The sequence below is a fragment of the Desmodus rotundus genome, chromosome 12, assembly GCF_022682495.2.
Source record: "Desmodus rotundus isolate HL8 chromosome 12, HLdesRot8A.1, whole genome shotgun sequence".
Lineage (NCBI taxonomy): Eukaryota > Metazoa > Chordata > Mammalia > Chiroptera > Phyllostomidae > Desmodus > Desmodus rotundus.
In genome coordinates, this window is record NC_071398.1 from 53,833,497 (window position 1) to 53,855,704 (window position 22,208).

The window sequence follows — 22,208 nt, forward strand, 5'->3', positions numbered from 1 at the left end:
TGTTGACAATTTTAAGTCCATAATCAAAATTTTAGACTAGTGTATCAGTTAGCAACAGCTGATTGAATTCCACATAAAGTCATCCAGCTTTCTTATCTTGACATGCATGCAACCCAGCTGTCTCTGCCCCAGACCCCATCATAGAACGCCTCCTTGTACTTCTATGGAGATGATGCTCTGTAGGCACTAGCTATGTGCCCACATTACAAACGAATTAAATTTATCTTGTTTGGAAATCTATGGTGAAACTTCCAGGGCTGAATTTCAAGGAATAAATTAGTCTAAATGTATCCCTTTCAGGGCTGAATTTCAAGGGATAAAAAGTACATACATTTTGATGACTTGAAGGGTCATTTCCACATCCAGGTGAAATCTAGCTACTCTGGCTCCTGCATTTTGAAATGTATCCTTCAATTTTAGGAAACTTGGAGAAGGATTTCTTGAATGGAATATATGTGAATATATATGTGTGTGTGTGTACACACACACGTTCATATACATTCATATGTAAACCCATATTTATATATTCACATATATTTATATATTCATATATATTTTATATATTCATATATATACACACATATGGAGGAAGAAACTTCACCAGCTGATCCAATAATTAGATTAACAAGAGAAAATGGCTAATTTTTAAAAATAAAAGATTTATTTATTTTATGAGAGAGGGGAAGGGAAGGAGAAAGAGAGGGAGAGAAACATCAATATGTGGTTGCCTCTTGTGTGCCTCCTACTGGGGACCTGACCCACAACCCAGGCATGTACCATGACTGGGAATCGAACCAGTGGCCCTTTGGTTTGCAGGCCTGCACATGATTCACTGAGCTACACCAGCCCGAGAAAATGACTAAATTTAATTATGTGTGTATAGGAACCCCAAGCGCACGGACCAGTTGAGAAGCGGAACAGGAAGCTGAGGGGCACACGAGGCTCTGAGCTGAGGCTGGGCCGAGGCACCTGCCGCTGAGGAGGGCAGGAGGCCATTGCAGGACAAGAAGAATAACAGATGTTCCATAATCAGCAGTTTGTCCTGCCCTGCAGATGAATCAGAAATGTTTCCGGTGGTCACTCTTATAAGGGGCAAGGCCCCGGATTTAAGTTCTTTAAGGGAGAAGGAACAGCTTCTCATGAACCTGCAGGGTCTCGATTGCCTTCGGCTCCAAACAGTTCACATGTTGAAGAGGCAGGTCATGGGCGATCTGTTCTATGTGTGTGTGTGTGTGTGTGTGTGTATGTGTGTGTGAGAGAGAGAGAGAGAGAGAGAGAGTGTATGAGAGGAGATAGCCTGAATTGAGGAGGAGCAGAGGACATGCCGTCTCTCCCTGAGCAGCTTACGCTGCAGGCCCACTGCCTTCCATAAACCTGGGAGAGAAGTCGGCGGGTCGGTCTAAAAGTCCATCCCCGTCCCCCACCGCCACCCCTGGTGCTGTATGGACCAAGGGGCCAAACTCCCTTCCAGTGATGTCACTGCTGGAGAAATGTATCCTTTCTCAGGTAGGAAGCAACGGTCTTGCTCAGCAGCCTGGCAGCCGGCACTGTGCCTCCAGTTGAACCATTTCACGCGGCCCCTGCACGATCCTTCGTGCGGCAGATGGTTCATTCATGACCACAGCCAGGCTGACAAGCATCCAGGTCAAGTTTCATGCAACTGAATTAATGTTGGGTCAAGAAAATGTCCATATAAGGCTGAGTTATTCTTGGTTTCTCAGAGAGGACTATTTCAGGATTGTTTATAGGCATTTTCTTCTCAAACTCTGGGCCGTGGGTAGGATGCTCGTCCCCAAGGGGTCCTTTAAATCATTCACTCTTGAGTTATACACTTGGCCAAGTTATATTTCAAAGGACTAATTTATCCCTTGAAATTCAGCCCTGAAAATCTCATCATTGGATTCCTTTCCAAAAAACATAAACTTGATTCTTTCTTTTTAATGTGAGCACGTAACTAATATCTACAAAGCGGCCTTTGTTTTATCATCTTTGGGATGTGAATTTGTCATGACCATAAGCTGGTTTGAAAAAGCAAAGTTTATGGTTGAAGACACTGAAGGGGAGATGAAGGAAAAGAGGTGTTTTTTTGTTTGTGTTTTTGCTGGAACCAGAGGGCCTAGTTTTTACCTTCGATAGTAAATATGGACCAGCCAACCCATTCCCCTTCCTGCTGAGGTCGACAGCAGTTGTAATGGGCAAGCCCATGGGAGAGAAACTTGGGTCCTTGTAACGACAGTAATAAGCCGGAGCCTGTGCACGGCGGCAGAAATGCGCCTGTGCCGCATGAGCACAGCCCCAGGTGTGTGATCTCCAGGTAGAAATAGGGCGAGTTGCAGAACCTGCTGCTTACCTTCCTTCCTGGACTGTTCCTGACTCTGTCCCTTTGGCTCTGCACCTGCCCCAGCAGCGGAGTGCCTGGTCCAGGTGCGTGTTCAGGTGCTGCTCCGGCTGTCTCTGCTGTCTGGACGGATGCCTGTGCCCTCTCAGCCAGGTACGTCTTCCCCACCCGAAACGGAGGGACCCACGGGGTTGGGGGGGCGGGGCTCTGTCTCTCAGGTCAGTATTGGTAACTTTTTTCTGGAAAAGGCCAGGTTGTGTCAAAATTTTAGGCTGTTGGGCCACACCGTCCTGGGCACAACTGCTCACCTCTGCCAGGGTTGTGGGAGCAGCCACCAAAAGTGGGAGTGGCTGGGCCTGCTTCTGCTCCAGTAACTTGACTGATTGATGCTGCCATTCGAATTCCACATAATTTTCACGTGTCAAGAAATCTGATTTTTTTTTTTTCAACCATTTAACAAATGTGAAAATTCTTCTCCGCTCTGGCCAGGGGAAAGCGAGCGGTCTGCTGGATGTGGGCTGGAGCCTGCAGCCCCTGATCAGAGGGCCTGGGCCATTAAAGCTGCTCTTCAAGTGTGGAGAGAAATGAGCTTCTCTTCTCAGAAGTAGAAGGGGAGTGGCTTTGGAAACCCTGGCATGATGGCTGCAGTCTGTCCCCCGAGCTCATTTTCGGTGTCGTCTGCAGGAACTCTGATGTGTCTGAAATAGGAAAAGAGTTGCCTCCCCGATTTTTATGTATTTCACTACCTTTTCCTTTCCAGCTAGAAATAGTCCTTGAAAAATCTCATACTGTTGTTGTCTGGATTTCAGGGTTTTTTCCTCTCTGGAGTCTCTCAAACCGCTGGAATCTAACTAGGTGCTGTTTCTGTAGATTGTAGGAGACTTTAGCAGCCCTTAGTCAGATTCACACAAAGCCGCGTTTCCGTCCATGAGCAGGCTGTTCTGTAATTTAAATGTCCGCAGGAGCCTCACTTAGAGAAGCGCTTCTTCCTCACAAGGGTGCCGGTGGAAGTCGGGACCAGTCCGGCCACCCACAAGGACAGTCCCGAGTGGTACTGAGGATGCCGCTTGTTGTTCAGGAGAGTGGGAGCTTCCCGTGGGGCGGCTCTTCCAGAGAACCTTAGAGTGCTTTTAGAGTGTATGTCGTTTCCATTCGGGCTGCTCCCAGCCCACGTGCATAAACCAGTAGAACACTGCAGCGCCTCCTGGAAGGGTGGTGCAGCCAGGCCTGTGGCTGCTGTGCCAGGGGGGTGAGGCTGCCTCCTGCCCTCCTCCCAGTGCCCTGAGCACGTAGGCAGATGGCAGCTTGTTCCAGAGGCTCAGAGACGCATTACAGCAATGAGCCGACTATGCTAATAGACGTATCTGCCTGGAAACCAAGGCTGAGGAGCACATGGGCAGACTGGGAAGGGAAAAGCAGCAGGACACCAGTAGACAAAGACGCTGGCCACACACTCCCGCGGGGCCCTCGCTTTGTGCGGCCAGCCCCTCTCAGTGTAAGATGTAAACTGAGGTTCCTTTCAGGTCCCTCTTTTGCGCTGAGCTTTCAAACTGCCCAGTGGAAGCCTGGTGACTCCTTGTGGATGGCGGGCAGAGAAACAGTGAGGGGGCGGAAGGTGGGCCTGGGCCCCGCCAAAACAGCCCCTCCTTCGTCGGCTTGACGAGTGACTTCCACCAAATGTATCCTTGGGGGACGGGACTCTGCTGCTGACACACTTGGAAGACCACCATCTCATGCCTTGGTCATATTTTCAGCATTCTTTAGTTTATCACCCTGTATATTGAATCCCTGCAGGGGTTCAACAGGCACCTAAGGTCGCAAGTAGTTTAGTATTGACCACTCTATCATTGTCTTTGTAAAGGTGCGGAGCCTGGTAACAGATGGACAGTGGGAGTGGTCGTCCCTGAATCACAGAAAGGCTCTGCCAGCCTTAACCCAGCTGGCAGTGGGTCAGTGTTGCAAGCAGGGATTGGTCCTTTGGATTCTGACCGTGGTGCTGGTGCATGGTGCCTTGACCTTGTCAACAAAAATGTCACTCCCACCAATTCAATGCAAACTGGGGAAACATGGCCTCCAAAGGAAACCAAAGTGCTCTCCCTATAAAGGGAGGTGGGTTTATATAGAGAAAATACCTGTCCTAATCTCTGATTGGTCCATTTTTATGTAAATGAAGGATCCAAATTTACAAAGTTTGATGGGTTCAAGTAGTACTGTCCTGATTGGTCAGATTTGGGCCTCCTGGTTGGCAGATGGAGCCACTCTGGTAAGTAAAGATGCAAATGAGGAAATATCTGTGCAGCTCTGATTGGTTGGGGCAGGTGTCAGCCCACTGGTTGAAATAGGATTCCAGGAACTCCCTTCTAAGGTTGGGCTCAGCCGGCAGGAACACAGTGCAGGAGGCTGGCCACTCAGCCTGTGGCTTTTCCCTGAAATTTGTCCTGTCTGCCAGGCCTCTGCAGACAGTGGCTGCTAGACTCTGGTTATGGATTTGGGCCCAATTAACCACAAGGAGTCCTTCTTGGCAGGAATATTCCTTATCAGGGTCCACAACCCAAACCAGCTGTCAGAGCGTCTTTAAAACTTGGGATGGCTCCTGCAGCTGACGTGGGTGCAGCGGGGAGGCCTGAGATTTGAGTGATTGAGAAAGCAGAGGAGGGAGAGTGGAAAAAAAAGGGAAGGAATTGATGTGAACATCGAGGGGGAGAGACCACGTCTGGTCTAAATCAGCTGCTGGGAAGCGGCATGACATAAAGACGTTGAACGGTAAAGATAACTCTCATATAGTGGTCAGCACTAGGTTGACCTCGCTTGGCAGTGGACGAAAGAAAGGGAGCTGAAAGTGAGGCAAGGAATGTGGCCTTTGAAACATTTCATGGCACTGGAATGAGTCACTCGGGGGAGACGTCTCTGGAAACCAGACTGGACAGAGCCGAGGCTCATGTTGTTCTCCTTGTTCCGTGCGGCAGGAGCCGGGTAGTGCGGGCAGAGAACGGGTCCGTCCGCCACCCTCAGAACCCAGATACTCCTCCTGACTCAGCGTCAAGGAGCTGGTTGTGTTTCAGCGTTGCCGCTTGAATGCCCAGCCTGTGCTCCGTGGTCCCGGGAGGGAGGCGGGTGGCACTGGCTGCGTTTTGTGGATGCCCAGGCTAAGGCCAGGCAGTAACTCACTCAACGGGGGTGGGGGTACGGGTGCAGCCCCACATCCCTTCTCATTACTGGTCTGTCTGCATCACAAGTACCAGATATATGTGTGCCTGAACAAAATTGTGTGTGCGCCTCGCACATTTATTTATTCACTTACGCTATATTCAAACATCTGGATTCAGGCATGATGGGGAAGGGGACTATGGTGACACGGTGAATGCAGAGCAAAGCCAGGCCTTGGAGGAGCCAGTCTGGGGAGAGGGGACAGTCCGAGTCATCAGGTGAGACTGCGCGGTGATAGCGGGGAGAGGTGCGTGTGTAAGTGCTGGAGTGAGGGCTGCAAAAGGCTGGCAAAGGCGACCGGGTAAACGAGGAGGTACTTGGACTTGGCAGTTAGGGAGGTGTCGGAGGAGACGTCGGGCCTGGCAGACCTGGGCATGGAGTTTCCTGGAGGTGACCAGCTGGCAGCAGCAGCAGCAGCTGCCCCCGCCCTGGGCTCCGTGCTTCCTATTGTGCCAGTGGAATGCTGAGCCCTCGTCCGGCTTGATAACTGTTGAGAATTCAGTGCAGCCCTTGGAGCTCACGTCTTCCGTTCGGAGACGAGCAAGCTGAGGCTTCGACAGGCACGTAGTTAGTAGAGGCAAAGCAGGGCCCTGAATTCCTGTCTGTGTGCCTCTGGGACCCCAGCCCGTACCCACCGCCTGGGGTGGGTTTCTCCATCATCCCCTGTCCAAGCCAGGGTCCTCAGAGGCGGTGTGCTGGTGGTTGAGCAGGCTTGTTACAGGTGGGGTTTTGCAGAGGAGGAACAGGAAAGGCAGGGAACACTGTCGGGATGTAGGTCCTGGAAAGGCTGGTGGGGGTGGGTCGCCTCCCCTGCAGGCAAGTCAGCATTAAAGCCTCTTGGGGGGCAGGTGGGCTGCTCTAGGGGTTTGCAGACAGGGAGATCAGTGGTGCCCCCACCCCGCCCCATGTGTCCAGGAGCTGGCAGACCCGTGGCCTGGGGGCCCCTGCGAGCTGACTTATGTGCAGGAATGGCTGCCTCTGCCTCCTTCTCCCGTGCTCACGCGAGGCGGCCTCAAGCAAGTGCCTCCCGTCCACTGAGGACACACTGGTGGGCCCAGGACCCTTCCCCGGGCCTCCAAAGAGAGGTGGACACTCCTGGGGCCCTTCCTCCATTCCCACCCCGGCTGAGGCTCTTCGCCCGTCAGCACAGAGTGTCTCAATGACGCTTGCGGAGGCATGCTGTTGAGGAGCCCAAACTGGCCTTTTGGTTTCCTGAGGACTCGGTTCCTGACTGTGTGAGGACCTCTGGCTGCCATGGCGTTGCCTGGCAACCCTGCAGAGCTCGTGGGTTTTGCCACCTGGGGAGGCCAGTTGGCTGTGGGCACACCGCTGATGGGTGTCCTCTGGCCGGCTGCCCTGCTCAAGTGCGGTATTTCGTCTTAATTAGCATGTCACGTCTTTTGGTCATCTGGCCGCTGTTGAGTCCACCATGTTATTTGTTTAATCACGTTGAGCGCCCCATTCCTCTTCAGCCCTCTGCTCTCTCGAAGCCGTTGGAGCCGGTGCAGGCCCAGGTGGGATGTCTCCTCATGGGGTGTGGCCTCTGCCCCCTTCCAGAAACTGGGCTGAATCCTTCCACCTTGCAGAGTTTCTGCAGAGTGAGGGGTCCACCTAAGTGACCCCGAGTCGCTGCTGCGGGTTTCTGACCCTTCTTGTGGCACCCGGCTGAGACTGGGGCACGTGGGTGCTGCCCTGCTGCCTGGCAGTGGTGACGCCTTGTGTGGGATGTGGGCAGAATGGAGAAATGGTGAACTGCGCATTCCACGCGGCAGGGTAATTTTTCCCATGCCGTACTTCTCATCCACGGCGAGGACTCTCCCTGGGGCCGCAGAAATCAGAGAGGTTTTAGGTCGCCCTGATGTCGAGCCCCCAGAATCTTGGCGAGTGGACTGAGGGTGCCGTCCCCCCGTGTCCCCTGACAGGGACACTCCCAGCACTGCTGCGATGCAGCGATGACCACCAGTGAGGAAACTGGGGCGAGGGCCTGGTGAGCTAAGTGCACGGTCTGCGGTGCCCTCGTTCCCGTTCTGCTGGGGGCTGTGGAGCCTGCAGCAGGCGGGAGTCTGGGAGTAGCCAGGGGCTTGGGGGCAGGACGAGAGGGCTCAGGTGGACCTGAGTGCAGCCCTGGGGACGCGGCAGCCATGTAGACGTAAGATGCAAGTCGAAGCACAGGTTACTGCTCCTGGCATTTGATCGGAAATGCCGTGGCTTCCTGGCTTCCTGATTCACAAATAGACTGGTCAGAAAGGCCCCAGTCACTGGCCGAGTCCAGTGCCCGGGAAGACTTGCTGCTCCTTGGACAATGCACACAGCCCTCCCCTCCCGCGCCCGCCGGCAGCGCGCTCCGTTTCACCGCACATAATGCTGGGCTCTGTCCTCTCAGCCTTTGTGGCAGGCCGGACTCTGACCGCCCAGGGCCTGCCCCGCCCCTCCGCGCGGCGCATCAAGAGCAGAGATGCTCGGTGACTTTCCCATGTCGGGTTTTGGTTCATCCCGAGCCAGCTGGCAGGTCTCCAGTGGCCCCCCTTCCCTGAGCTCCCCAGGGCCACCTGTGCACCCCAGGGGCAGAGTCACGACTGTGTGCAGTTTCTGCAGCACAAGTGTGGAGATGTGGGACCGGTCTGAGGAGGACACGGTTCTTTTGGTGACGGACATGCTGTAGAAGGCAGCCTCATCGTGGGGCATCATGCAGTCCACCTCTCAGGGGCAGCAGTGGTTCCGTACCCTGCCCCATGCCCCCATGCCCCCCTTGCCCCACACCCTCTTCCCCCAGCTGCTTCGGGCCTATTCTGGGCCAGCCAGCTGATGGCGAGAGCCAGGGAGATGCCTCCATGCGTGCACGTCTGAGGAAGAAGGGCACGTGTGTGTCGCTGGGGTGGTTTGCATCTCGGCCCGTTTATAGACGGGGCTGATCCGCACAGCCCAGCTGCTTCACCAAGAAGCGGCCGCCTGGGCTTTAGATAGAAAGGAATCGAGGCACCTGTTCGCCAGAGGCCCCAGGCTGTCTGGAGAGGACCGGCCACATCCTCGCAGTCCCGCCACCGCTCAGCAGCCCCGCTGCCACCTGCTGTGGGCTCATCTCGGGGGTCAGGGTGCAGCAGGGTGAGGCCTGGACCTTCCTCCCTGTGGGCCTTCGCCCCTTTGCTGCCTTCTGGGGCCGGACCCAACGAGCAGCCACTGCTGTCTCAGCCTGGACCCTGAAGTCCTTCCCAATGGGAATGCCTCCGCCCTCTCAGGGAGGCAGTTGGTATTTGCGAATAGCGGTCACCTCACTGGTGGGGGAGAGCCCTTGGCCAGCATGGAAACCCTCCCGGGATCAGCCGCGTGCTGGGCATTGTCGCCTCCACCCTCCGAGGTGCACAGTTCCGGCAGACACGAACGCCTGCTCCTTATGGGCCAAGCACCGTGGCAACTGTGGCTGTTTTTCCTGCTCGCTTATGGTCATTACTGTCATTACCCTGGGGTGCTGAGCCTGATGGTTCCTGCTCTTAGTTTCCTTTCTCTCGTTGAAGCCAAACGACCGTTCACCCTCCGATTTGAAGGACCACGCAGAGCAGGGCAAGGCTGTGTGGTTAGAACTAGCTCGCTGCCCCTGCCCCTACCCTGCTCAGGTCTGTGGCTGCCCCCGAGGCCCAGGGGCGCCAGTGGCTGCTGAGGACAAGGCCCCCAGTGACTTCCCTGCTGTCTTCCTGATCTCTTCCTATGCTGCTTGGTTTTTACAATACTGAGCGTGAAAATAATAAAGCCATTATTCTAAAAAATATTCAAAATGTCAGCAAATGTAAACAGACCAGCACCGCTGTGTGCCTGACTTCCCAGCCGGTGGTTTCAGCCTGAGCCTGTCCCCTGCCACGCACTCGGTCCCCACCCCGCAGGGGCTGCAGGCTGTCCTCACTCGCCCGCCCGTCACACTGGGTTTGGGCAGCTGCTGGCCAGTGAACTCTTGAACTGCTCTGCTGGTGCCTGCGAGGCCCGAGGCTGTGCACCGCCTACCAGGCCGGTGTTTGCAATAGAAACACAGAGGCAGCGTGTGGGGCCTGCTGGTCCTCGCGGCGACGTGTGGGGCTGTGTCCGGCTCGGGCTCCACCCCAGCCGCCCCCCCCTCCCACCATGCGGAGGGGCCCGTGAAAGGCCACGCTCTGTGTTCATCGTCCAGCTTCTCGGGTGTGTTCCAGAAGTTCTCATTTTGAGTTAGCAACTCTCAGCCCTCCTCCATCAGGAAAGCCTTTCAGAAATGAAGCTGGCCGCTCACAGCGTGGTTTCTGGCAGAGGCCTGCCTTCCTCTGCAGAGGGGACTCTGTTTACCTTCTTGAAGAGTCAACAGAGCCCGCGGCTCACAGTTCCTCCACCCAAAAAGGGGCCCTTCAGTGCAGAGGGAGGACGGCCGCCGGGCCGAGGAGGACACAGGCCCGGATTGTGCCGGCTTCGGGCTGGACTTAAGAGCAAATCCGCTCTCAGAGCTGCGATTAACGCCCCGGATGACACTCCATTAGAGCCGTAATCCGGCCGTTAAGTCCCTGACAATGCTCCCAAATCTCTCAGCTTTTCTTTAGTCACTAGAATTTTCTCTGAAGTGGGAATAGAGGTGGTGTTGCTGAGTTGTGACGAGGAATGGGAGGGTCCCTACTTTCCCTGGAAGTGCTGTGTGGACCTTGCAGGCCCTGCCAGGGGACACTCCGTGGTGGGGGCCACCGGCCAGCCTTTGGGGGCAGTGTCTTCGGAGCCCAGCCCCCCGCCCGTTTTTAATGACCCATCTCTGGAGGGCACCTGTGTGATTTTAACCTTTGGAAAGAAAAGCAAAGTACAGACCCAGGTAAATGTTCTCCTGCGGACGGGCCTGGGCGAGCCATGGGGCAGCTCTGGTAGGCAATGCCCACAGGGTGCGGGGGTGCGCAGGGACTCGCGCGGTGGGGGCGGCCACCTGACCTCTGCGCCTCAGTGACCTCCTCGGGGAGCGGGGGTCGGGCAGTGGGGGTCCGGGAGAGGGTGGAAGGAGCGAGTGCCCTTGGGGGTGTAGGAAAGGCCCCCTGAACGCCGCCTACTGTTACTGATGACTGTGAGTTACACACGGAAGCGGCACGTCCTCTCAAGGGCAAGATCTACTGAACAGAACGCAGACACCAATCGGGAAGCAGCTGTGGGGTCTGAGCATCTCTGGGAGGGGTTGGAGGGGACCAGAGTGCCTACGACCCCCCTCCCCCAACCAGAGCTCATTTTCTCTGGCCCCGGCTTCTGGCTGCTGATGGGCCAGCATGCTCAGGGCGTGGACGGTCACTCAGCCACTCTGTGTGATTCAGGCAGGGCCAGTGTCTGCTGCAGAGGCCTCAGTCAGCCCTGGGGATGAGCCTAGGGAGGAGCCGGGCTCTGCAGCCCCACAGAGGGCGCTGATGAGGGAGGTCAGCCCTGTGGCACACAGTGCATGGGGGAGAACTCCCGGGCTGAACGTCACTCCAGCCTGGCGCTTCCTGTCCTGTCCCCGAGGCCCCGCTCATGGCTCCTAAGGCGTCTCCACTGCACGTCTCTGCCTCCCAAGTCTGATTTCCCTGCCTCTTGCTGCTGCCTCGGCCCTCCCCCCTCCCCATCACCCCACATTTCCTGTGCAGGACAGCAGCCTCAGGGTCCAGCTACACGTCCCCTCTGAGAAGTGCTCCTCGGTGCTGCCCACCCCCACATCCCGCCACCCCCGTCACCCTGCCTGTGCCCTGGTCCCTGTTGCTGTCCCATTCCTGCTGACTCATGGGTCACTGTTGATGTGCCCTGACAGCCCACAGGGCTGCCCTCCCCAGCCTCTGGGACAGACCCCGGGGACAGTCTGTGAATCTGGGAACTCGGCACTCAGTACCAGAGGGGTCTTGCCTCCTGGCCAGGAATGAGAAGGGGCCCCTTGTGCTGCCGTGGTCGGGTCAGGAGTCCTTTCTCGTATCTATTGTTTCCAGGTTCGGTCTTAGGACAAAAACCCCACATAGCGAGTTGTGTCTAGTCGTAAAGGAATGGCCCGTGTATAGCATGACCTCTTCTGTTCTGTGCTTAAAGGTCAGCTCTCAGCCCTGACCATGCGGCTCCTGGGTGGGTGCTGTCCCGCAAACTGAAAGGTCGCCAGTTCAATTCCTTGTCAGGGCACATGCCTGGGTTTCAAGTTTGGTCCCCAGGCGGGGAGTGTGAGAAGCAGCCAACGGATGCTCCTCTCACATTGATGTTTCTCTCCCTTCCTTTCTCCCTCCATTCCCCTCTCTCTAAAAATAAATAAGTATAATTAAATTTAAAAGAGGTTAGCTCTCAGGATCTCCTGAATAATTTTCACAAGCAGCAAAACACGTCAGCTGCTGTTCCGTGTCCCTGACCCTTCCCGTGTCTGGGTCTGCAGGTGGCCTGGCATGTCCCCTGGTCCTGTCAGCCCAGCAGGTCAGGTGCTCTGGAGGGGAGGGGATGTCCGTGCAGCCCACCCCCAGTGGCCTGATGGGTGAGCTGCTCCCTCAGAAGAGGTGTGAGCGAGCTGCCGCAGGAGCTTCAGGGACTTTGGTCCGGCCCGCCTCTGTGTGGTGTGGTCCCCCTCCCCCTATCCATGCAGGCAAGAGCTCTGGGTCTGTGTCTGCCATCCTCAGGGCGGGAGACGCATGTGACTTCCCGTCAGAGCTGTGGTCACCACAGGTTAATGGAAGATACGCAGTTGTGGGCCAGGATCTGGGGAGTCAACACAAACATGAGAAAGTGCCATTCTATCCTTTAATCCCCATAGCCAAGGATCGAAATCCATTTAGTGCTGTGAGGAGTGGTGCTGAGTGGATTACTGGGCCCTGGGCTGCGTGTGAACAGGATGTCCTGGGGAACTGGCACCCCCAGAGGGCATTGGGAAGGCCCCTGAGAGCCTCCATTGGAGGGGGTGGTGCTGGGGGCTGGGGACGGAACCAAGGGAGAGGTCAGCAGTGCTGGGGCCTGGGGGTAGTCTGGAGAGCAAGCCCCGCTGGTCCTGGACCTGCCCCTCCCGGGTGTGGGTAGAGCTGCCTCTGTTTCCCGGTTGTGGACCAGGTCAGGGTTGGTAAGGGTGGGGGGAGGTGACCACCCTGGATGACGTGCCTCCCAGGGCTGGGTGCTGGGCGGGAGCTTTGTAGGGAAGTGACTTTCCTCCTCCTGCGTCCCTGTGCGCGGGGCACAGCAGCTCACTCTGTTGAACAGGAGGCTGCGGCCTGAGAGGCTTGTGCATTTGCCCATCAGGCTGGCATCTGAACCGGGAGACTGTCTGGCTCCCCGGCCAGTGTCTGCCAGAACCAGCTCATCTCTAAATAGCACCCTGTTCTAATGAAAATGGGCAGGTAATGTCCAGAAGGTTAGAAGGAAAAAGAAAAGAGGAAAAAGCTCTGATTCATGGGGGGACCTGCAGAAATGCCCTTGACCTTGCCCTTGGTTTCTGGTGCGTGAAAGGGTTACCGTGCTGTTCTTCCCCAGCCCCTGTGTCCCCCCACGTGCTCTCAGCCACCAGGGCTCCGAGGACGACGGACAACTGAAAATGAACATTAAATGGTGAGCAAGTGAGCTTCCAGCTCTCTGCTCCAGCCTCAAGTCCCCACACTGGGGACAGCTTTCCACCAACAGCCAGTGGGGATTTTAAAAGCAAATTAAAAAAAAAAATCCTCATCCAAGGATATTTTTATTGATTTTAGAGAGACAGGAAGGAGAGAGGAACATCAATTGATTGCCTCCCGTAGGCACCCCAACTGGGAATCAAACCCACATCCAACCTTTTGGTGTGCGGGACAATGCTCCAACCAGCTCAGCCACCCGGTCTGCAAGCCGGTGTTGCGTGCAGTCTCTCTAAGTCAGAGCCCAGCTGTGTCCGTGGGATCCCATTCAGGCATTCCTCGGACTCCTGACTGAGACCTTCTCCGCTGAGGCAGGCCCAGCGCCCTGGGCACCCCGCCTTTTGTCTTTAGAAGCCGATTCTCTCCAGCTGGCTTGGTGAAGAGGGAGCTTGGTGAAGTGGGCAAGCCGATTCCCCCCGCAGCCCCACACGTCGGCCGTCACTCGCTCGGAAGGAGACCTGTGTCATTTGGGCTGCATCACTCTCCTAGACTCCAAACTGGCTTCCAGCACCTGCATGGAAGCACACCGCGAGACGAAAACGGCCATCCTTCGTCCAGGACGAAAGGAATGTCGACATCATTGTGTTTTTCCAAGAAAGCTCTTCAGGGGTGTCCAACCCGTGGCCCGGGATGGCTATGAATGCAGCCCCACTCAAAATCATAAATTTGCTTAAAACTTTGAGATTTTTTATGTGATCACGTGTTGCAGTGTATTTGATATGTGGCCCAAGACACTTTCTTATTCTTCCGGTGTGGCCCAGAGGTGCCCACAGGTTGGACACCCCGTCACCTTTTTGAACTTCTTCATTGTAAACTGCAGTACAGCAGTGTTTTTAAAGATTCTAAGCGAAGTAGAAGAAATAGATGTTTTTGAAATGTTTATGTAATTGTAATTGGAAGGCATCTTGGAGAAATGACCTGAGAAGTCTTCTCATGTGAATGTACACACACGCACACACATGTACACACGCTTCCTCTTTGACTTAGGAATCCCATTTCTGGAAATTTATCTTCAAGAAATGATCCAAAATCAGGAAATTAAGATATTCATCGAATAGTTAATGTATAATAGCAAAATATACAAACTAGTCTAATATTGCCCCAGCCACCCCGGCCCTGATCGAGGATATATATTTGTGAAAAATGAAAATGATCGAAACCATGGGTTCGCATGAAAATGCTGCTTTTCTAAAGGACATGAGCCAGCTGTGCGGTGACACTGCGCCATTTGAGTTGCGTCTTCGCGGTCATTTTGAGGGTCCCTGGGTGGTCGGTCCTCTTCTCTGGCTCCTTGGGTCATGAGGACACCTTTCCCGTGGACACTCCCTTGTCTTCAGGAGTGTGGTCTGTAGGGCTCCACCCCTCCTGGCCTCGGGAGGGGGCTCAGCCCTCTTTGCCTCCGCAGACCGTGGGAAGTTTGGTCAGCCCAGGCAGCTGGAGCAGTTTCCCACCTCTTTCCTGGGCTGGTTGGCTGGGTTTAAATCGAGTATACATCCTGAGTTTGTGCCGGGAGCCCAGTCCCCTCCAAGGTGCCCGGGGAGCCTTTGGGCTCCGTGCTCACCCACCACCAGGGTCTGCTTTGTTCCCAGCTCGGGAACTTCCTGTCCTGCCCTCAGACCCCGCTGTGCTTTGAAACATGACTTATTCAAAAAAAAAAAAAAAAAAAAAAAAAAAAAGAAGAAAAAGACTTATTGTTTACCCCTCTTTTCCATGTGTTTGTAGCGGGATACTCGATCCTCCACACTGACCCAGAGTGCGTACTTATCTTTCCCACTTGCTGCGGCTTTATGAAAATACCTGTGCATAATATCAGACTTTAAAATGAAATGACTTGTGGATTCACAGCGACCATTTTTCTTTTGCAGATACTCTGTGTTGGCATGACATTGTCTCGAAAACAGTAACTGCAAGGGTCCCCGTTTAACTATCGCCTTCTGTTTCAGCAGGCGTACACCGCCACGGCCATCAACGGGACGGATTTCTGTACCTCAGCCAAAGACGTGTGCAGGCTCTTATCCCAGAAGTCACGTCATTTCACATCTGTTAACTGCTTTGGAGACTTCGTCATATTTCTAGGAAAGGTGAGGTATCTTCACTAAAATAATAAATAAAGGCATTCGGCATCCAAAGATTAAGTCATACAACAAGGCTTGGAACGGGGACGGACGATTCTCGCGTGCTTGCTCTCGGCTACACGCTCTGTTTCCTTGTTGTGTGCGTCCTCAGCCCCGGGAGGTGTCCCGGTGGGTAATGCCAGTGACTCGGGTGCCCCAGCCCCACCTCACGGCTCCACGTGGAAGGTTCTTTATACTGTGCCCCCTCCGGGCCACTTTCCACGGGACTGCCACCTGCTGGGCCTCATCCTGCGCCCCTCTGCAGGCCTGGTCCCACTTCCACTTGACTGCCATTCTGATTCTTGGCCACAGACGGGCCGCCCTTGCCGCGCATCCTCACTCTTCCAGGCCAGGCGTCCTCGTGTCTTCCAGCCTTCCTGGGCCAGGACCCGCCCGTGGGGCCCCGAGTGGGCAACACCTTGGTCTCCAGTTATGGCCTGGCCTGCGCCGCACGTGGAGACGCTTGGCTCCTGACCGAGTGTCTCATGCTCCTGTGGCACTTGGCTGTCCCTGCGCATTGCTGTTGTCAGCAAGCAGTCCCAGTGTGCTTGGGGCTGACAGGTGTGCGTTCATCGCACGTGTATTTCTAGGCTCAGCTGGGCCCTGGAGAGCGCCCACGTGGTGGTAGCTCCGGGAGCACAAGCTGATTAAGCCTTTCACAGCAGCCCAAGTAAGTTGTAGCTCAACAGGTAATTCGTTCTTCATTATCTCAGTAGGGTTACGGGTGACATATTTTCTCAATGCTACTGCCAAACATTTTTTGGAAGGAGGTTTCATCTTCATGACAGACTTATTTTTTATTTTACTTTGGGAAACAATCCATTTTCCCTCTATTTCTCACAACGAACACAGAATTGATAAGATTTTTCTAACGAGTGTGTAAAAACCAGGGAGTCTTTGGGGTTTTTTGAATTGAGTAGCATTCAGGTGGTCACATCACGCTGGGGGATCTCTGAGGGCAGAGCAGGCTCCGGATGGGCCGTGTTCTGTCTGTCAAAGGACTAGGTGCCTCCGGCCTGCATCCGGTCCCTGGACATGGAGTAATTGCCTGTCGCCAGAGCCCGGAGTAAGCCCACAGTCCCCACACAGCCCTGGAAAGCTGCTCTGTCCTCCGGGCACAGACGGCCGCGTTCGCCCAGGGGGTCACGCCACCGTTTAAAAATGGCGTTTACACAACAGGCGTTACGTGAAGGTGCGTACTGCTCAAGTACAAGGAAGAACAGCAGCCGTTCTGTGAGATACACGCAACCCTCAGCCTGGGGAGTGAAAGCGCACAGCCCTCCCGCCCCCCAAGGTAGCCAGGTGTCCTCTGCCGTCACCGCTTCACACGTTGTCTTCTTCTTACTTCGCTGTCCCCCGTTTTCTGGCAAGCGTCCCTGACGGCGGGGCGCCCACACTCCACACATGCTCACGCGGTGGGTGACAGGCGGCTCCCTGCTGACAGCCCGTTCTGCAGGAGCCCGGCTGTCGGTGAGGGCGTGCCGTGCTCTCTCCGTGTCACAGGTGCTGGTGGCGTGCCTCTCGGTCTTCGGAGGACTGATGGCCTTTAACTACCACCGCGAGCTGCAGGTGTGGGCTGCGCCCCTGCTCCTGGTCGCCTTTTTCGCCTCCCTCGTGGCGCACAGCGTTTTGTCTGTGTTTGGGGCTGTGCTGGACGCGCTTCTCCTGTGTTTTGCCGTCGACCTGGAAACGAACGATGGCTCCTCCGAAAAGCCCTACTTCATGGACCGAGAGCTTTTGGTAAGTGCACAGCCCCTTCCCTGGCGGTCTGCACACTCACAGTGTCCTGACTTGGGGCCTTCGCCAGGGAGCCAGCTGTAGGTGGTCCTGCGGGGCCTCTCTCTGCAGCCCTCCGTCCCCCTCCCAGCCTGCACATCCCGAGGGCGAGACCTGGGCCCTGTTCTCCGAGGCTGAGCCGCCTCCCTGGTTGGCGCCTCCCTGGTTGACACCTCCCTGGAGAGAGGTGGGGCGGAACCATTAGCACTGACCAAGTGAGCTGGCCAGGAGAGCAGCCCGAGTCCCATGGGTGCTCCGGGCTCGGTCTGGCCCCTCAGGTGTTCTGGGGGTGGAACAGTGGCCCTTTTCCCAGAGCCGCTCTGCAGCCCATGCATGTGGCTTTCCTGCCATCTGTCGGGGCCACACAGTGCAGTGGACAGGCCTGCCATCCGGGGCCCTTCGCTAACCGGGCGCACCCCCTCGAGAAGGCCGCACCCCGAGCGCAGCCCATGCTGCTTCTCTCTGGAAATAGCAGGCAGCTGTCCCGGCAGCTTGTGCAACACAGCTGTCACCTGCCCAATCCTGTGCAGACTGACGTTTGAACAACTGATGAAGTCTCTCTCATCTCTTCCCGTCGCCTGGGGCAAGGGACGTTCTGACACTTCTCTTCATTCTCTTGCCATAAAACTTAGCTGTCGCAGCCCCTTGGCTGTTCAATGGAGCGTGCAGGGCACTCTGCCGCCCAGCCGGGCGCTGACGTTCAACAGGCACGTCTGTGGTTTTATAACAACCTGGCCTGCCCCTCCTCCACGTAAAATACAAAGCTACAGTAGCGCTCGAGCTTGTTCATACGTGGTGGTGGGAAACTGGCCCGGCCTTTTTTTTTTCTGATTAGCACTTTTCTGATTTAAAATCCCCTTGGGAATCTACCCCCACCTCACACACACACACACAAATATTTTAATTCAACAAGGGCACTTTTTTAAGGATTGAATTCCCCAAAACGATATGGCCAGGTAAATGGTTGCCAACCGGGTAGGCCATAACCCTGGGCTAACTCGTTCTCGTTTCTCAGAGTTTTGTGAAAAGGATCGACAAATTAAACGGCGCGAGGTCACAGAGGGACAGGTGCTCCGAGAGGAACGAAGAAGGAACAGAACTCCGGCCCATTGGGAGATAGGTGTCCCTTGGGTGTCTGTACCTGGGAGAGTGTCCTCCGTCTACTTGCCATTCACGGAATAAAGCCAGAGGCCCCCAGACCTGTTCTTCTCCGTGTGGTCCTCCTAGTTTGGCCGCCTTCCAACGCCGCAACCGGAACAGTTGGCCACCTGCTCTGTGCTTACCGGGACGGAAAAACCTTTTAAAAGCGTGTTTACATGCGTCAGTGAAAAAGCACACCATTCGCACACTCATTCCAGGGCACACCCCTCACTCGCCTTCAGTGAGCAGCCTCAGCAGAGATCTTTGGAATGCCGCCCCCTCCCCCCCCCGCCCCCACCCCACACACAGAGCAGGGCTTCCCGGCCCCTCCCGGCCCGGAAGTGGGCGCAATATGTTGTAACTCTGCAGGGTACACGTCTTAGATGTTGTGGCCATCACAACCAGAACTGCCACCGGATGGGGCTGGTTGCAAACTGGGGCAGGTGCCCTTTGCCAGATGTGCGTGAGCTGGTTCAAAGTACGAGGCTCTGTCATCCAGGTCAGCGGACGTCCTGGAGAAGTGGGTTTCCACCACAGCCCCACCTGGGAACCGCCCGGATGGACCCCTTCCCGAGACTGAGATGCCGCACGCAGGGCAGGTGTTTGGTGGGGAGGGGTGGCTTCTCCTTTTTAAAGTTTTAAACAAATCAGAACCTGTTACATGTCAACTGGCAGCCCCACTCCAGTCCGATGAGAAGGTGAACAGTTACCCATTGTCCTAAGGGATGACCAGGACCGTGCCTGCTGCCTGCAGGACACCCCGAGCCAGCGGGCTGCCCGGCCTCCTGGAAAGGCGGGCAGGAAGCAGCCCGGGCCCAGGTCCGCCCTACAAAAACATAAACGACCGCTTTGGTCTTAAACAGCAGTGCCAGAGGGGTCCCCGGAGCAGTTTCTGGAAACAGTCCCTGTGGCCTGATAAGCAACAGACAGGGCTTTTGTGGGGACGCGGGCCCCCACGTCCTTGTTATCTGCCCTCAGCGAACGCAAGCAGGCGCAGTTTGCCCCCCTCCCCCCTCCCCCCAGAGCTGGTCCTATCAGATGGGGTCACTCGCCCGAGGAACGTCCCCGTGTGGGAGCTGCCAGTTCTCTTTCCAGAATGGACTTTCCTGTCATTATAACTCACTCAACTCCCGCACCCTCTCTGTGCCGTGACTGAAGGTTGGGGGCTGCTGGAAGCTCCCGCTGCAAACCCGTGTCTGTTGTCAAACCCCGTGCTCTACTGCCGATGCAGTTCGTTTCTCTTACAAAAAGTGGATGCTCGTTAGAAGTTAGAAATGCATCGATTGTTTTAAAGTAATGGTGTCGTAAGTGATTTTAAAATTGTGTTCATCTAATCATCTTGTGTGCTGTATTTCTATGTAACGCCTTCTTTTTAAAAATGTATCTTTCGATTAGAGTTGACACACAGTCTTGTGTAGTTTCAGGCGTACAACGCAGAGATCGGACACGTGTGCGCCTTACAACGTGGTTCCCGGGTGAGTCCGGTAGCCACCGGCACCGCAGTTTTACAGTGTTGCTATATTCTCCACACGGGAATTCACATCCCCGTGATTGTTTTCATAACGGGCAGTTTGTACTTCTTAATCCTTTCCCCCTCTACCTCTGTCCATCCCCCCGAGCCCCTTCCATCTCTTGGTTTGTCCTCTGTATCTGTGAGTTGGTGTCTGTTTTGTTCGTTTCTTTTGAGTTTTTATATTCCACTTATAAGTGAAGTCAGGTTATTTGCCCTTCCCTGTCTGACTTATTTCACTTTACATAATACCCTCTAGGTGCACCCCGGCTGTTGCAAACAGCAAGATTCCATTCTTTTTTAAGGTGACATTCCCGTGTGCAAACGTGCCACGGCCTTTTCATCTGCTTGCCGGTCGCTGGACGCCTGGGCCGCTGCCCTCGCCAGGCTACCGTAAGTAACGCCGCAGGGCAGGCATTCTCTAGCATTCGTGTTTTGGGTTTCTTCAGATAAATTCTCAGAAGTGGAATGCTGGGTCATGTGGCAGTGCTATTGGTAATATTTTGATCACTCCACACTGCTTTCCACAGTGGCTGCACCCGCCTGCATTCCCACCGATAGTGCGCAGGGGGCTCCCTTTCCTCCGCACCCTCGCCAGCACCCACTGGACCGGTGTGAGGTGGAATCTCATTGTGATTTTACTTTGCGGCTCTCTGATGATGAGTGATGTTGAGCATCTCTTCATGTGTCTTGGCCAACTGCATGCCTGTCCTCTTCGGAGAAATGTCAGTTCAGGTTCTCTGCCCATTTTTCAGCTGGATGTCTGTTGTTCGTTTGTTGTTTTTCCCGATGTTGAGCTACGTGAGTTCTTTTCAGATTTTGGATATATCTTTGGCAAATATCTCCTCCCGTTCAGTAGGTGGCCTTTTTGTTTTGTTGATGGTTTTCTTTGCGATGCAAAAGCTCTTGAATTTGATGCAGTTCCCTTGGTGTACTTTTGATTTGTTGCCTTTGCCAGAGGAGACATAAAAAATTATTAGGCCAATGTCAAAAAACGTATTGCCTCTTTCCTTCTAGGAAATTCATTTAAATCTTTAACCCATTTTGAGTTTACTCTTGTATGTGGCGTAAGACAGTGGTGTGGCTTCACTGTTCTGTGCGCGTCTGTCTGGTTTTCCCCACACCATTTATGGCAGAGGCTGCCTGGACACCCTCGTGTCTGCTGCCTGCTTTGTCATATGTGCGCGGGTTTATTTCTGGGCTCTCGATTCCGTTCCGTTGATCTGTGTGTCTGTTTTTATGCCAGTACCAGGCTGTTTTGACTACCGTAGCCTTGAAATACAGTTTGATGTCAGATAATGTCAGATACTTACAACTTACTTCTTCTTTCTCAATGTTGCTTCGACTATTCAGGCTCTTTTGCAGTTCCGTGTAAATTTTAGGATTATTTGTTCTTGTTCTGTGAAAAAATGTCATCAGCATTTTGATAGGGATTGCATTGGATCGGTAGGTTGCTTTGGGTGACGGAGACGTTATTACGACGTTCATTTTTCTAATCCACGAGCACAGTATGTGCTTTTTGATCTGTGTCTTCCATTAAATTCGTAAGGCCTTTTCTGAATATAGATCTTTTATCTCCTTGGTCACATTTGTCCCTAGGTATTTTACTCTTTTGGATGCGATGGTAAATGGAAGATTGTATGTTTGCTGAATTTCTCTTTTGGAGAGTTTGTTATTGGTGTATAAAAGTGCAACCTATTTCTGAGTATCACTTTTGTCTCCTGCAACTTTGCTGAATTCAGTTAATAGCTTTTGGGCAGAATCCTTAGGGTTCTTGTAGCATCGTGTCGTCTGAAAATAATGACAGTTTTACCTCTTCCTGTCCAGCCTGGGTGACTTTTCTTTTTCTTGTCTGATTGTTTTGTCTAGGACTTTCAATACTGTGTTGGTAAAAGTGGTGAAAGGGGACACCCCTGTCTTGTTCTGATCTAAAGCGAAAGGCACTTAGTGCTTCCCCACGGAGTGTGACGTCAGCTGTGGGTTCGCCATCTGGCCTTTCTGATGTTGGGATATGTTCCCACTGTCCCCACTTTGCTGAGAGCTTTTATCATAATGGGGGTTGGATTTTGTCAAATGCTCTTTCTGCGTCTGTTGATACAATCATATTTTTATCCTTCATTTTATTTGTGTGGTGTCCTCCATTTATTGATTCGTGAATATTCAGCTGACAGTCTTTTGGGAGCTCCCTTGTAGGTAACTCCCAAACCATCCTGAATCCCGAAAATAAATCCCACTTGATCGTGGCGTATGATCCTTTTCCTGTGTTGCTGGATGTGGTTTGCTAATATTTTATTGACGATTTTTGCATCCATGTTCTTCAGGGATATTGACCTATAATTTCCTTTTTTGTAGTGCCTTTGTCTGGTTTTGGAATCTGGATAGTGGTAGCCTCAGAAAATGAGTTTGTGAACGTTCCCTCCTCTTCAATGTCTTTGAATAGTTTGAGGATATCCATGAATATTTGGTAGAATTCATCTGAAGACATCTGGTTTGTTGGGAGGTTTTTATTACTGATTTGCTTTCATTGCTGTTTGTAATTTCATTTC

At 53.9% G+C, this 22,208-nt stretch overlaps 1 protein-coding gene across 14 annotated transcripts in view; it reads left to right on the forward strand.

Annotated features, from left to right (window-relative positions):
* Nucleotides 1-18,212, forward strand: part of SLC44A3 (solute carrier family 44 member 3) — a 45,074-nt gene extending 26,862 nt beyond the window's left edge. For 6 of the 14 annotated variants that reach the window (XM_024570065.4, XM_024570070.4, XM_053916294.2 and 3 more), the window contains 4 exons: nucleotides 2,405-2,491; nucleotides 15,066-15,203; nucleotides 16,740-16,976; nucleotides 18,028-18,212. In XM_024570065.4, coding sequence (XP_024425833.2) covers nucleotides 2,405-2,491; nucleotides 15,066-15,203; nucleotides 16,740-16,976; nucleotides 18,028-18,132 — 567 coding nt within the window. In that variant the 3' untranslated portion in view covers nucleotides 18,133-18,212. Of the gene's footprint in view, nucleotides 1-2,404; nucleotides 2,492-15,065; nucleotides 15,204-15,548; nucleotides 16,716-16,739; nucleotides 16,977-18,027 lie in introns of those variants that run through there. The other 8 variants (XM_053916293.2, XM_024570071.4, XR_008425884.1 and 5 more) reach the window with 7 other exon arrangements.
* The last annotated feature ends 3,996 nt before the right edge of the window (nucleotides 18,213-22,208 follow it).